The sequence below is a fragment of the Phyllobates terribilis genome, unplaced genomic scaffold (assembly GCF_046119375.1).
Source record: "Phyllobates terribilis strain yellow unplaced genomic scaffold, ASM4611937v1 Scaffold_11__3_contigs__length_659146591, whole genome shotgun sequence".
Lineage (NCBI taxonomy): Eukaryota > Metazoa > Chordata > Amphibia > Anura > Dendrobatidae > Phyllobates > Phyllobates terribilis.
In genome coordinates, this window is record NW_027362771.1 from 544,406,537 (window position 1) to 544,420,623 (window position 14,087).

Here is a 14,087-nt window from a genome sequence, read left to right on the forward strand (position 1 = left end):
TGACACGCATGCGGTGGAACGCATAGCGTGTCTACTGCGCAGGACCGGAAGTCCAACGGGTCCGTTCACACGCATGCGCACTCTCTGTTATGGAATCCCCATACAGAGGTAGCGGAGTTCAGAAGGGGCGTGCCAACCCTAAGGGGCGTGTACACATCGCACACTGAAAACTAACCTGTCGTATTCTCCCAGACTACCCATATGATCATGATTACAAGTGAAAAAATCCAAAAGGGGACAGGGAAGTACACGAGTACTATATATAAGAATATGCAATGCTGAAAGCTAGAATCCGTTTAGTTTTGATAATATTTACAAATGATGAAAACCCCAAAAAAATGGGATTAAAAAGTGCATGAGTGCTATGTGTAAAAGAGTACAGTGTTAAGACTAAAATCTGTTTAGAATAATGATAGTGCTAGAAAGTGTAAGATAAGATAAATAAAATTAAAATGTAAGATTTCATCTGGAATTATTTAAAAAAAAAATTTTGAAATAAAAATAATTGATTTTAATGAACTTGTATTTAATCTTCCTTGAAGCCGGGCCTATGTAGCCCGAGCTTTGTGTGATAAACATCAGCATTACCATGTTGCTTTCCGACTCTATGTTCCACATGGAAGCTGAAATCCTGTAGGGCTAAAAATCAGCGGGTGACCCTAGCATTTTTCCCTTTTTTCTCCCTCATCCACCTCCCCGTTGACAATATGACCAATTATTTCAAAGAAAAAATTTACCATATCAGGCAGGAAATTTTCTCCCAATCCCCTAATACCATGCACGGTCCTCCCTCCTCCCATTGCATCTAGCTCACTTTCTGTCTTTGAACCAGTCACGGAAGAAGAAGTGATCAGGCTCCTTGAATTTGCTTGCCCTACTAACTGCACCAGTGACCCTATTTCCTTACATCTCCTCCAGTGCCTTTCCCCAGCTGTCACCACTCACCTAACTAAAACATTTAATCTCTCTCTCTCATCTGGTATCTTTCCCTTCTCATTTAAACACTCCACCATACATCCATTACTTTAAAAACCATCTCTCGACCAAAACTGTGGTGCTAACTACAGACCTGTGTCTAATCTTCCCTTCATCTCTAAACTCCTGTAACACTTGGTCTACTGACGTCTAATCCGCTATCTCTCAGATAACTGTACAATCTGGTTTCCGCTCTTTACACTCCACTGAAACTGCCCTCACTACAGTCTCTAATGATCTACTAACAGCTAAATCTAATGGTCACTACTCCCTGCTGATTCTCCTGGATCTCTCTGCAGCATTCAACATTGTGGATCACCAGCTCCCCCTCAAGATGCTCCGCTCTATCGGGTTCAATGACACTGTTCTATCCTGGTTCTCCTCCTACCCATCTGACCGCTCCTTCACTGTATCTTTTGCTGGCTCCTCTTCCTCCCCTTTTCCCCTTACTGTCAGGGTTCCTCAAGGATCGGTCCTAGGCCCCCTCCTCTTCTTCTTATACACCACCCCTATTGGACAAACAATCAGTAGATTTGGTTTTCAGTACCATCTTTATGCTGATGACACCCAATTATACACATCGTCTCCTGACCTCACCCCTGAATTATTACAAAACACCAGTGACTGTCTTTTCGCTGTCTCTAACATTATGTCCTCCCTCTATCTGAAACTGAACCCATCAAAAACTGAACTCCTTGTGTTTCCTCCCTCCACTAACCTACCTATGCCCAATATTGCCATCTCCGTGTGTGTCTCCACCATTACCCCCCAACAACAAGCCCGCTGTCTTGGGGTCATACTTGATTCAGATCTTTCCTTCTCTCCCCACATCCAATCACTCGCTCGTTCATGTCATCTACACCTCCAAAACATTTCTAGAATTCGACCTTTTCTTACCTTTGACGCTGCAAAAACTCTTACTGTCGCTCTGATTCATTCTCGTCTGGACTATTGCAACTCTCTACTAATCAATCTCCCTCTTACTAAACTCTCTCCTCTACAATCTGTCCTAAATGCAGCAGCCAGGATCATATTCCTCACCAACTGCTACACTGATGCCTCCACCCTGTACCGATCATTACGCTAGTTACTCATCCACTATAGAGTTCAGTATAAACTCATCACCCTCACCCACAAAGCGCTCCATGCTTCAACACTGCCCTAAATCTCCTCCCTCGTCTCAGTCTACCACCCTACCTTCGTTCTGCTAATGACCTAAGATTAACATCCTCAGTAATCCGAACCTCCTACTCCAGTCTCCAAAACTTATCATGTACTGCGCCAATTCTTTGGAACGCACTATCCAGGACTCTTCGATTAATCCCCAATACCCACAGTTTTAAGCGTGCCCTAATAATCATTTCTTTAGGCAGGTGACGCGCCCCTGGGCCTGTGTCGCGCTGCGGTGCGCACGCGGGAGCTTACCCGGAGCCGGATCCGTGGAGGGTTGTAATCTCGTGGCGGTGACCCGGTCCGTGCCCAGGGAGTCAAACTAGACGGCAGTCTATTAGTAGTAAATAGTTGATGACTACGCCACCCGTTGAGTGCAGCCAGGAAGCTGCTGCTGCAGGGCAGACCGCTGAGGCCGGTGGTAGGATTGTGCAGCGTGATAGTATAACCCCCAACGGGAGGGGTATGGCCTCAGGGCAGCCGACGTGGATGATGGGGGTAGCAGGAACCACTCAGAGACGGTACGGTGTAGTTCAGGGTCTTTACTGGTAACAACGACAGACCCTCCCGGAGTACTTGCTAGCAAACGGGGCCTGGTCAGTCTTTGAGCAGATGGGATCTCCCCTGGCCAGGCGTAGTTGTAGGCCTCCCAAACTGACTGTACTCTTCTGGCTACCTTGCTAGAAGCTGATGTAAGTAGCCCACGTCCCTGAGTGTACCGTGTGGTGCTCACCCGTATGGCCGGTGACTCGGGGCCTTCTAATGGCTTCCGCTCCACGATGGCGGTGCTGGTCCCACGCGTGTGACCGTGCCTTCGGGCTTCTGGGCCAGAGGACCTGAAATCCCCTGCCCGACGGATTCTGCTGCTGGGTAGGAGTTAGTCCCCACAGCCTCGGACTCCGGGTCCGGTAAAGAATCTTCTTAGTCAGGGCGAGCTCTGTAGCTGCCAGCCCCTGACTCCTTGTAACTCTGCTGTTTCCTATGCTGCTTCTCTTCTCCACTCTCCTTGTCTGACTCACCCTGCCTCAGCCCCGGGTTTATACAGGGGAAGTTCTTCCCCTCCCAAGACTGGGCAGGAGGTGTGGCATGCACAGGATCCCTGACCAAAGGACCTCCCACCTGCTCTCAGACATAATATCTCTATCACTGTGGCAACCAGACCCCTGGGGTGTCACATTCCCCCCTAGTGAAATTTAGTACTCCGGGACTAAACACATTTAGAAAAACATAACAAAGTATAACAATAACAATACTATAAGAAAAACACATAAGATGGTTACGGCGTGTCCGCAACCGGATGCAGTCTTTGAAGAAAAGCAAAGGTGTCCATTTCACCAACACAGGGAGACGTAACCAGGTAGGGGTCTGTCCTACCCCGAGTCCTTAACAGTCTCTAGTCCATCCTGGGTTACGCTCCAACTATATACAAGGATTCCCGGTAAATCCACCAAGGTTTCCTAAAAATAACTAGAAACACAAAATTATACACAAGCAACAAGACACAGAAAAACATAAATAAAACAATTTATACACTTTAAATTCTCCAGCGTGCGGGTAACTGGCCTCTAGTGGCCCAAGTGGACCTACGGAGCTGACTGTCTGGCCCTGAACTACAGGGTGTAGGAGCTGTCAAGGGTAAACTGGGCAGCTGTCTACCGGCTCTTTGTCTCACTAGGGGTACGGCAGGCTCACTATAAGCAGAGGGTTGATTCTCCTGTTCTGCTTGTGTGGAGTCTTCTGCCTCCTGGACCGGCTGTTCTTCCAGCTCTACCCGTTGCTCCGTAGGTTCTTGGGATGATGGTTGGAGGAAGGTGAGTACGGGTACCACAACTGCACCATTGACTTGAGTCCAAGACTGAGGAAAGTCCCCGAGCACGGTACTAACCATATCTTCCCTTTCTTCCACGGGTCGATGGTCTTCTTGTTCCTCTTCAGGGTTCCTCAGTTGTTCGGGACACTTCTTCAGGTGGTCCCGGGATACAATGGCTGTGGTTTCCCCTCCGTCTTTACTGATGGTACAGACCTTCGGGTTCTCGTGGCTTGAGGGCAGTACGGTGTACGGGTCCTTCTCCCACTGGTCGTCCAACTTGTGGAGCCGTCTCTTCCTCTTCAAGACCTGCTCTCCGGGTACCAGGGGAACAGCGGGAGCATACTGGTTGTAAGTTTTCTCTTGTCTTTCCCTAGCCTGACAGAGACTTCGCTCCACGCTCTCCTGTACTCTCCGGTACTGCTGCTGCCTCTCTGTGTCCCAGTCTGTTTCTGGTGAAGTGTCCTCGGGGGTCAGGACTCCCATTTCCAGGTCAACAGGTAACTTACCAGGTCTTGCCCTCATTAGGTAAGCCGGGGTACAGTTGGTGGAACCTACCGGGATGTGGTTGTATAGGTCCACCAGATCGGGCAACTTTTCAGGCCACAGACTGCGTTCTTCCAGGGGCAACGTTTTTAGAAGATCCATTACCACCTGGTTCATTTTTTCACAAAGTCCATTAGTCTGCGGATGGTAGGGTGTCGTCCTTATCTTCCGGCAGCCATACAGATTGCAGAATTCCTGAAAGACCTCCGCTTCAAAGGCAGGTCCCTGGTCCGTCAGCACTTGGTCCGGGTACCCGTGTGGACGGCAGAAGTGCTGCTGGAAGGCTCTAGCTGCTGTTTGAGCCGTTAAGTCCTTGACGGGGACGACAACCAAGAACCGGGAGTAATGATCCACGATGGTTAACGCGTAGACGTAGCCACTTCTGCTTGGGGTCAGTTTTACATGATCCAAGGCTACCAGTTCCAACGGTTGCCGGGTGACGATGGACTGCAGGGGAGTCTTCTGGCTGGCTCGGTCCTTCCTTCTCAGGTTGCACGGGCCACAATCTCTGCACCACTTCTCGATGGTTCCCCTCATGCCTACCCAGTGGAACCGCTCGCGCAGCAGGAACTCCAGCTTTTTCCACCCAAAGTGTCCAGCTCCGTCGTGGTATGCCTCCATCACCATGGCTGCGTCTCTTCGTGGCACCACTACTTGCCAGAGTAATTCATGCGTCCGGGAGTTAACCATTCTGCGGCACAACTTCCCTTTGTAAAGGAACAGTCGACTCTTCTCTGCCCATAGTTGTTTGGCTTCCTCCGGAGCGTCTGGTTCAAGGCGAGCCTCCGGCCGAGTCAGCATCTCCTTCACCAGTCGGACGGCAGGGTCGCTGTCTTGCGTTTCCGCCCAGTTGTAGTGGGGTAAGGGGTTCAACGTAGCAGCCTGCTTACTCCTTACCCGGTGGGAATACTGAATAGTCCCATGACGGTGGAACGCAGGGAGTTCAACTTCTTCCAGTCCCTCCGGATCTTCTCCTCCGTCCGGCAGGTTGGGCATCCTGGACAGGGCGTCCGCGTTGGTATTGGAGCGTCCTGCCCGGTATTTAATTGTGAACTCGTAGTTGGACAGACGGGCCATCCACCTCTGCTCCAGGGCACCGAGTCTTGCCGTGTCCAGGTGTGTCAGCGGGTTGTTATCCGTGTACACGGTGAACCGGGAAGAAGCGAGGTAATGCTTAAAGCGCTCAGTGATTGCCCATACTACGGCCAGGAACTCTAACTTAAATGAGCTGTAATTCTCGGGGTTCCTTTCGGTGGGTCGCAGTTTTCGGCTGGCGTAGGCGATTACTCGTTCCTTCCCCTGCTGGATCTGGGACAGTACGGCTCCTAGCCCGATGTTACTGGCGTCGGTGTAGAGGATAAAGGGCTGGCTATAATCCGGGTACGCCAGGATTTCGTCCCCCGTGAGGGCCATCTTCAGCTGGCGGAAGGACTCTTCTTCCAGCTCTTCCCATTTGAAGGGCGGCTTCTGGTTCTTGGCCTTCCGGGACTGGCCTATCAGGAGGTCCTGCATAGGTGCTGCCTTTTTGGTGAAACCGGGAATAAACCTTCGGTAGTAGCCTACCAACCCGAGGAACTGCCGCACTTCTTTTACGCTGGAGGGGCTTGGCCATCCCTTAATTGCGGTGATCTTATCGGGGTCGGGAGCCACTCCGTCAGCGCTCACCACGTGTCCCAGGTACTGCACCTTTGGTTTCAGGAGGTGACACTTGGAGGGTTTCACCTTTAGGCCGTAACTCGCCAGAGCCTCGAACACTTCCGCCAGGTGTTTCAGGTGGTCCTCATACGTCTTGGAATATACGATGACATCGTCCAGGTACAACAGGACCGTCTCGAAGTTTCTGTGGCCCAGACAACACTCCATTAGGCGTTGGAAGGTTCCTGGTGCGTTGCAGAGTCCGAACGGCATGCAGGTGAACTCGCTAAGTCCCATTGGGGTGGTGAATGCGGTCTTCTCCCGGTCCGCCTCTGCTACAGGAACCTGCCAGTACCCGCTAGTGAGATCCAAGGTAGAGAAGAAGTTAGCAGATCTTAAAGCAGCCAATGACTCCTCTATCCTTGGTAAGGGGTACGCATCCTTGTGTGTGATACGGTTGATTTTCCGGTAATCTACACACATCCTCATGGTGTTGTCTTTCTTTTTGACTAAAACTAATGGGGCTGCCCAGGGGCTACAACTATCCCGGATTACCCCAGCCTCCTTCATATCTCTAAGCATCCCCTTGGCGTGTTGGTAATGTGCAGGGGGTACGGGTCGATACCTCTCTTTTATGGGAGGATGATCTCCCGTGGGGATGCGATGTTCTACCCCCTTGACTCGCCCGAAGTCTAACGGGTGTTTACTAAACACTCTCTCATACTCTTGAACCACCCGATAGACTCCTTGTTTCTGATGTGAGGGAGTGGAGTCAGTACCCAAATGTAGTTGCTGACACCAGTCCTCCATGTCTTTCTTAGAGCCGTTACCTTCCTCCGGGTGAGATGGAGGCAAGGGTTCCACAGATTGTATAGAACTTTGATTAGTGGTATATAATTTGGCTAGCGTGGCATACCGGGGCAGGTACACTTCCCTCTCCCCGATATTTATTATGCGAATGGGCACCCTCCCATGGCGTACATTGACCACCCCCCGTGCTGTCAAAATGGTGGGCCTACTGTCTGAGTAAACTGGTTCTACCATTGCCTGGTAATCTCTACCTCTCAGACCAATAGCTGCCCGGCACCAAATCATCATTTCACTTTTTGGGGGCATGGCAATAGGAAAAGGGTCACACATTCTTACGCTACCAATCTCACCGCCGGAGAGTTCCACTTGTTGCCGTTGCATCAGTGCCCGGATCTCTTTCTGGAGCACCCGCTGCTCGCCGGAGCTGGCATTCTTGGCAACCTGCTGTAAAAGGAAAATCACCTCTGCAAGACAATTTTCAATTACATTAGTTCCTAGAGTTATTTTTGGGTGACTCTCATGTTTATCGATATCTACAATGATCAGTCCCTGTGCGGCCAGTTCGACTCTACCAATTTTGATGGTCACCTCTTTAAATCCGATCTGTGGCACGGGCTGACCATTGCTGGCGATGATACTCAAGTCGTCGTCGGGGTAGCGGGTAATATCCGAGTCATTCCAGTACTGCTTGAAGAGCACGTACGGGATGGTGGTGACCTGTGACCCGGTGTCCAGTAGGGCACTCATGGGAATGCCATCCAGTACCACAGGCAAGACTGGACGTCCTCCCACATATCTGTCGCGCCAGTTCGATGGGCCTGGTGATCTTTTTCCTGGGGGTTGGCCCTCTACCCCAGGTTGTGCCCGTTTAAAGAACAGTACCTTGCCATATGTCCGGGTTGATTGCAGCGGCGGCAGATGGGTCGTCCGTCCTCACTGTATCGGTCACTGGGTCTTCCTCTGGCCGGTGGGGTCCTCCTTGGTCGACGCCACGGGATGTCCTCCGGTCCGGATGCCAGCTGGATCTTCCCTGGGGTGGAAACCTGTAAAGACTGCACAGTTCGGGTTAGCGCAGCAACGCTCTTAGCTAGCTCTTGGACCTGATGGTGTAGGTCTGGAGCCGGGTCATTGTCCAAAGCCTGCGCATCAGCTCCCACAGGCCCTGCTGACAAGGGCGCCGCCTCCTGGTAGTAAGTGGTAGTGGGGCGTCTGTGGGTCACAACGCCACCTGGTGCCGGTTCTCGGAGCACCCGGATGGCTCTGTCCTTGAACTGTGCAAAGTCCAGATGGGGATCCTGTAAGGCCATTGCCCGCAACTGGGTTCGGTGGGCATTGCAATATAAACCCTCTATAAATTGTTCAGTCAACAGCCTGTCCTCGTTTCCCACCCCATCAGGGTCGGTCTGCTTTATGGCCCTCAGGGCCTCTTGTAGGTTTAGTGCATAGTCCCTTATACTCTCATGCGCTCGCTGCTTGCACCCGTAGAATCTAAGCTTAATCTCGGCTGAGGTGCGGGTATCAAAGGTGTCCTTCAGCCGGGTTAGTATCCCTGCGACAGTCTTCCTCCCAGGTGGCCAGGATTTTACTTCCCTTTTGGCTGCCCCGGTTAGTTGGGCCACCAGGATGCTCACTTTTTGCTCTTCTGTGAGGGGGTACACCTGGAAGAGGCTATCCAGCTTTTCTCTAAAGTCATGCAGGGTATGTGACTCCCCTGAGTACTGGGGTAGCCAAGCTGCTCCCGGGATATAGGGCATGGTGAAGGGCATAACTGCAGCAGCGGTAGCGCTGGCGGGGGTTGAGGCAGTGAAGCTCTCCTCCGTATCCGACATCTTCCTCCCCCCTAGTGGACCGTGGCCTACCTTGCGATGATCCTCTTCCGTAGGCCGCGGCTCCGCAGTGGATCGTCAGGGTTGAGGACCTTCCGTCGCGCTCCTGTGACGTCGGCGTCTGCTGGGCTCCTTCCAGGACCTTACGCAACGTCCGGACGTGAGGCGGGGCTTCAGTTCTCGCGCGCTTTCGGAGTCCACGCCCCTCTTCTTCCCGCGCGGCGTCCTCAAGATGGCGTCCAATGGCGGGAAAACTCCACGGATGGCGGGAAGAAGGTCGAAGATGGCGCCGGATGGCGGGAAACCTTCACCACTGGTAAGTTTGAACAGTCTTTGCTTTTCAGGCACGCAGTACCCGGTGGTTGCGGGCACGAAATCCTGCCGACTACGCCAAAGTTGACGCGCCCCTGGGCCTGTGTCGCGCTGCGGTGCGCACGCGGGAGCTTACCCGGAGCCGGATCCGTGGAGGGTTGTAATCTCGTGGCGGTGACCCGGTCCGTGCCCAGGGAGTCAAACTAGACGGCAGTCTATTAGTAGTAAATAGTTGATGACTACGCCACCCGTTGAGTGCAGCCAGGAAGCTGCTGCTGCAGGGCAGACCGCTGAGGCCGGTGGTAGGATTGTGCAGCGTGATAGTATAACCCCCAACGGGAGGGGTATGGCCTCAGGGCAGCCGACGTGGATGATGGGGGTAGCAGGAACCACTCAGAGACGGTACGGTGTAGTTCAGGGTCTTTACTGGTAACAACGACAGACCCTCCCGGAGTACTTGCTAGCAAACGGGGCCTGGTCAGTCTTTGAGCAGATGGGATCTCCCCTGGCCAGGCGTAGTTGTAGGCCTCCCAAACTGACTGTACTCTTCTGGCTACCTTGCTAGAAGCTGATGTAAGTAGCCCACGTCCCTGAGTGTACCGTGTGGTGCTCACCCGTATGGCCGGTGACTCGGGGCCTTCTAATGGCTTCCGCTCCACGATGGCGGTGCTGGTCCCACGCGTGTGACCGTGCCTTCGGGCTTCTGGGCCAGAGGACCTGAAATCCCCTGCCCGACGGATTCTGCTGCTGGGTAGGAGTTAGTCCCCACAGCCTCGGACTCCGGGTCCGGTAAAGAATCTTCTTAGTCAGGGCGAGCTCTGTAGCTGCCAGCCCCTGACTCCTTGTAACTCTGCTGTTTCCTATGCTGCTTCTCTTCTCCACTCTCCTTGTCTGACTCACCCTGCCTCAGCCCCGGGTTTATACAGGGGAAGTTCTTCCCCTCCCAAGACTGGGCAGGAGGTGTGGCATGCACAGGATCCCTGACCAAAGGACCTCCCACCTGCTCTCAGACATAATATCTCTATCACTGTGGCAACCAGACCCCTGGGGTGTCACACAGGCATATCGCCTCACCTCACTTATCTAACAATCCCTTTTTTTCCCATGGAAAATTTCCTTCCAAATTAGGACCCTTGTATCATCTGTTCACACACCCCCATGTGCTTAATAGACTTCTGTGTCTGTACTTGTTCACATACTGGTTCATTTAGCATTATGTAATTACCCTATATATTACATTGATGGTTGACTGTACAATACAAGCAATTGTTACCATCCACCTTTCGTGTCTCCCCTATTTATTCATAGATTGTAAGCTTGCAAGCAGGATCCTCACTCCTCCTGGTATCTGTTGATTTATGTGATTATTGTTATTCTGCAGAGTCTTTTATTGTCTGTACAAATCACCTCTAAAATGTAAAGTGCTGCGGAGTATGTTGGCACTATAGAAATAAAAATTATTATTATTATTAATATTGTGGTTGATTGCTCCCAGTCTAAGGGCGCTTTCACACGCCCTGATATTTCCGGTACCAGAAAAAACAGTACCAGGGATATCCGTATCCGTGTGCACCTGTGTGGCACAGTTGTGCCACATCAGGAGCACATGTAATGGCGCCTGTGAATCAGTGTACAGTTAGCGCTGTTCCCTAGTGCAGGGTGCTGAACGCTGCCCTAATCATAGTCCCCTGCCGGCGCTGTGATCAGCACCAGCAGGGGACCATGATAAGAGTCGTAGTCTGCTCCCGCAGTGTGCACCTGTAAAAATAAGAATAAAATAAAAAAATCCATATACTCACCTGTCCTAAGTGTCCCCCGCTGCAATCCATGTGACCGCTCACACCAAGGAGCCAGGGAGAATGAGCCACTCCAGCGAGCGGGCCCCGGAGCTGTGCTCCAGTGAGTTACAGGACACTGCTCGCTGAGTGCAGCTCTGGGGCCCGCTCGCTGCAGGAGTCATTCTCCCAAGCTCCTCGGCATGAGCGGTCGCATGGATTACAGCGGGGGACACTTAAGACAGGTGAGTATATAGATTTTTTTATTTTACTCTTATTTTTACAGGTGGACACTGCGGGAGCAGACACTACAACTCTCATCATTATCCCCTGCTGGTGCTGATCGCGGCGCCGGCAGGGGACAATGATGAGGGCAGCGTTCAGCACTCGGAGCTTTGGAACAGGGCTAATTATACACTGATTCCCAAGCTCTGGTACGTGTCACATGGATAGCATCCGTGTGTGGTACGTGTTTACATGGACCCAGTGACTTGAATGGGTCCGTGTGATCCGTGCTGTCGTTCAAAAACGGACATGTGTACGCATGGATCACATGGACACACGGTCCATGGAAACATGCTCACATGTGCACAGACCCATTAATTTGAATGCGTCTGCGTGTCAGTGTCTCCAGTACGTGTGGAAACTGTCACCACTCGTACCGGACACACTGACGTGTGAAAGAGCTATAAGGATAAGTTCCAATTAACCTAATTTACTAGTGATGAGCAAGCACTAAAATGCTCGGGTGCTCGATGCTCAGGTTGAGCAAATTGGAATACTCGGGTGCTCGACCCGAGCAACGAGCCCAATGTAAGTCTATGGGAAACTCGAGGATTTTTCAGGCGGCTCCTCCTGGCAGTCTGCAGTGGGCCTAAAAATTGCCCAAATTAATGGGAACAGTGCTCAAATGACATGGGAACAGCATGGGGAAGACCCCTGGAAGCATTTTTGAGTCCCAGGTCACTGCTGTCAACAACGTTGTCAGAGGTATTACACCACTTTTACGGACTCACAATAAAACATACAAAAATAAAAACAAAATGGATTTTCCTGGGAAATATGTTAAGGAACATCCTTTCCAGGGTAATGACTTGTATATAAGGCATAATAAATAACCAAAAACAAAAATGCTCCTCCACACCTTGGGCTATGTTCACACGTAGAGTTTTTGATGCATTTTTGCACTTTTGCATTGCTTTCAACCAAGGCAAATGCATTCACTGTTAAATGTCATTTTAACATTTTACAACTTTATCTGGCCATGTGGTGTGTGACACATCATCTGACACATCCTGTTTCATTTATGATGGAGGAACTCTGAAAGTCACAAAGCCTATTTTTATAGGGCCATCAGGCGGCCCTTACTATTCTTAAAGGGCCAGCAGTCGGCCCTCACTATTGTTTTATAGAGCCATCAGCCGGCTATGCTTTGTTGTTCCCATTATTAACGAGTGGGTCTCCTATACTGTTATTGCGTATGCAGTGACTTGAAGGGCTGCCAAAAATTTGGAGGCACTCCAATGCCCCTCGCGAGAGACGTAGAGGTCGGAGAGCCTCCTAAAAACAATGTTCCCATTATTAGGAAGTGGGTCTCCCATAGTGTTTGCTTATGCAGTGAATGCAAAAGCTGCAAAAAATTTGGAGGAACTCCAATGCCCCTTGCAAGACACGTAGAGGAGGTGATGTGGTAGATATGGTGGTGAATGATATGGTGATGGAGGATGAGGAGAAGGACGAGGACAAGAGCAAATAGACAAAATCGGGAAGCGTATACCCATGTGTAGGTGGGAAGAGGTGCATGGGAATAGACCTCCCAAAAAAAGACACTGGATTTGAGTTTATGTAACGCTGCTATCATTCGGTGGTGTTGAGAAGTCTGGCCCAATCCAGCCCTTGTTCATTTTTATAAGAGTCAGCCTGTCAGCATTTTCAGTTGACAGACAGTCATAATTCCACCGGCGGCACTAAAAACCTGCTCTGATAAAACGCTAGCGGCATGGCAGGCCAGGACCTCCAAGGCGTAAAGGCCAATTCATGCCATGTGTCCAGCCTGGATACCCAATAATTATAAGGCACAGAGGAATCACGGAGGACGTTGGTACGGTCGGCAAGGTACTCCCTCACCATCTTCCGAAACTTTGCACTCCTTGTGAGAGCACCCCCCACCTCAGGGCCTGTGCGATGAAAGGGTCTGAGAAAACTGTCCCAGAACTTTCACAGTGTTCCCCTGCCTCTGCTGGATTGGAGTTGTTTCTCTCTCGCCTGTACTCCTTGGTTGTCCAACGAACTTTGACCTCTGCCGCCAGCGTTTTCAGATGGGAATTTTTTAAATAATTCCGCAACAAGGGCCTTCTGGTACTGCCCCATTTTAGTAGATCCTCAGGAATAAGAGATATAAAGTTCTCCTTGTAGCGTGGGTCTAGAAGTGTCACCAACCAGTAGTGACTGTCACCCAAAATTTGGAGAACTTTGAGGGTCATGAGAAAGGCAGCGTAACATAAACTCAGCCATGCGTGCCAGACTGCTAACAGGCAAGACTTCTGTGTCCTCACCAAGAGGATGACTGACCATGCTCTCCTTGTCCTCCTCCTCCCTGTCCTCAGGCCATCCACGCTGAACAGACGGTATGACAGTTGTGCAGGTAGTACCGTCTGTAGCGCATGAAACTAGCTCCTCCTCCTCCTCATTGTCACCCAATCCAGGTTGGGATGAGATGATGCTGGGCTGTGTGTAATCACCCTGTATGGTTCCTTGCTCCATCTCATCGTGCTCCACCTGCAATGCATCCTCTTTGATTGTGAGCAGAGAGCGTTTCAGAAGACAGAGAAGTGGGATGGTGATGCTAATTATGACGTCATCGCTGCTCACCACCTTGGTGGAGTCCTCAAAGTTTTGAAGGATGGTACATATGTCTGACATCCATGTCCACTCCTGAGGTCTTATGTGTGGAGTCTGAACTGAATACCGATGGCCTTGTTGATGCTGGTAGTCAACAACTGCCCTCTTCTGCTCACAAATCCTTCCCAATGTCTGCAATGTAGAGTTCCAACACGTGGGGACATCACACACCAGTCGGTGAGCCGGAAGCTGCAAACGCTGCTGAAACACGGCAAGGGCGGCGGAAGCTGTAGGTGACTTTCTAAAATGGGCACACAGGCAGCGTGCTTTGACAAGCAGATCCGGCAGCTCCGGGTAGGTTTTGAGAAACCGCTGAACCACGAGGTTAAG

At 51.1% G+C, this 14,087-nt stretch overlaps 2 protein-coding genes across 2 annotated transcripts in view; one reads left to right on the top strand and one right to left on the bottom strand.

The window, feature by feature from the left end:
- The window catches only part of LOC141166836 (nodal homolog 2-A-like), an 85,111-nt gene extending 83,112 nt beyond the window's left edge, over positions 1-1,999 (bottom strand). Inside the window, exon 1 of the mRNA XM_073653930.1 lies at positions 1,873-1,999. Within this exon, the coding sequence (XP_073510031.1) occupies positions 1,873-1,912 (40 nt within the window). The 5' untranslated portion in view covers positions 1,913-1,999. The remainder of the gene's footprint in view (positions 1-1,872) is intronic.
- The window catches only part of TACC1 (transforming acidic coiled-coil containing protein 1), a 131,997-nt gene that overhangs the window by 48,992 nt on the left and 68,918 nt on the right, over positions 1-14,087 (top strand). The window lies entirely within an intron of this gene.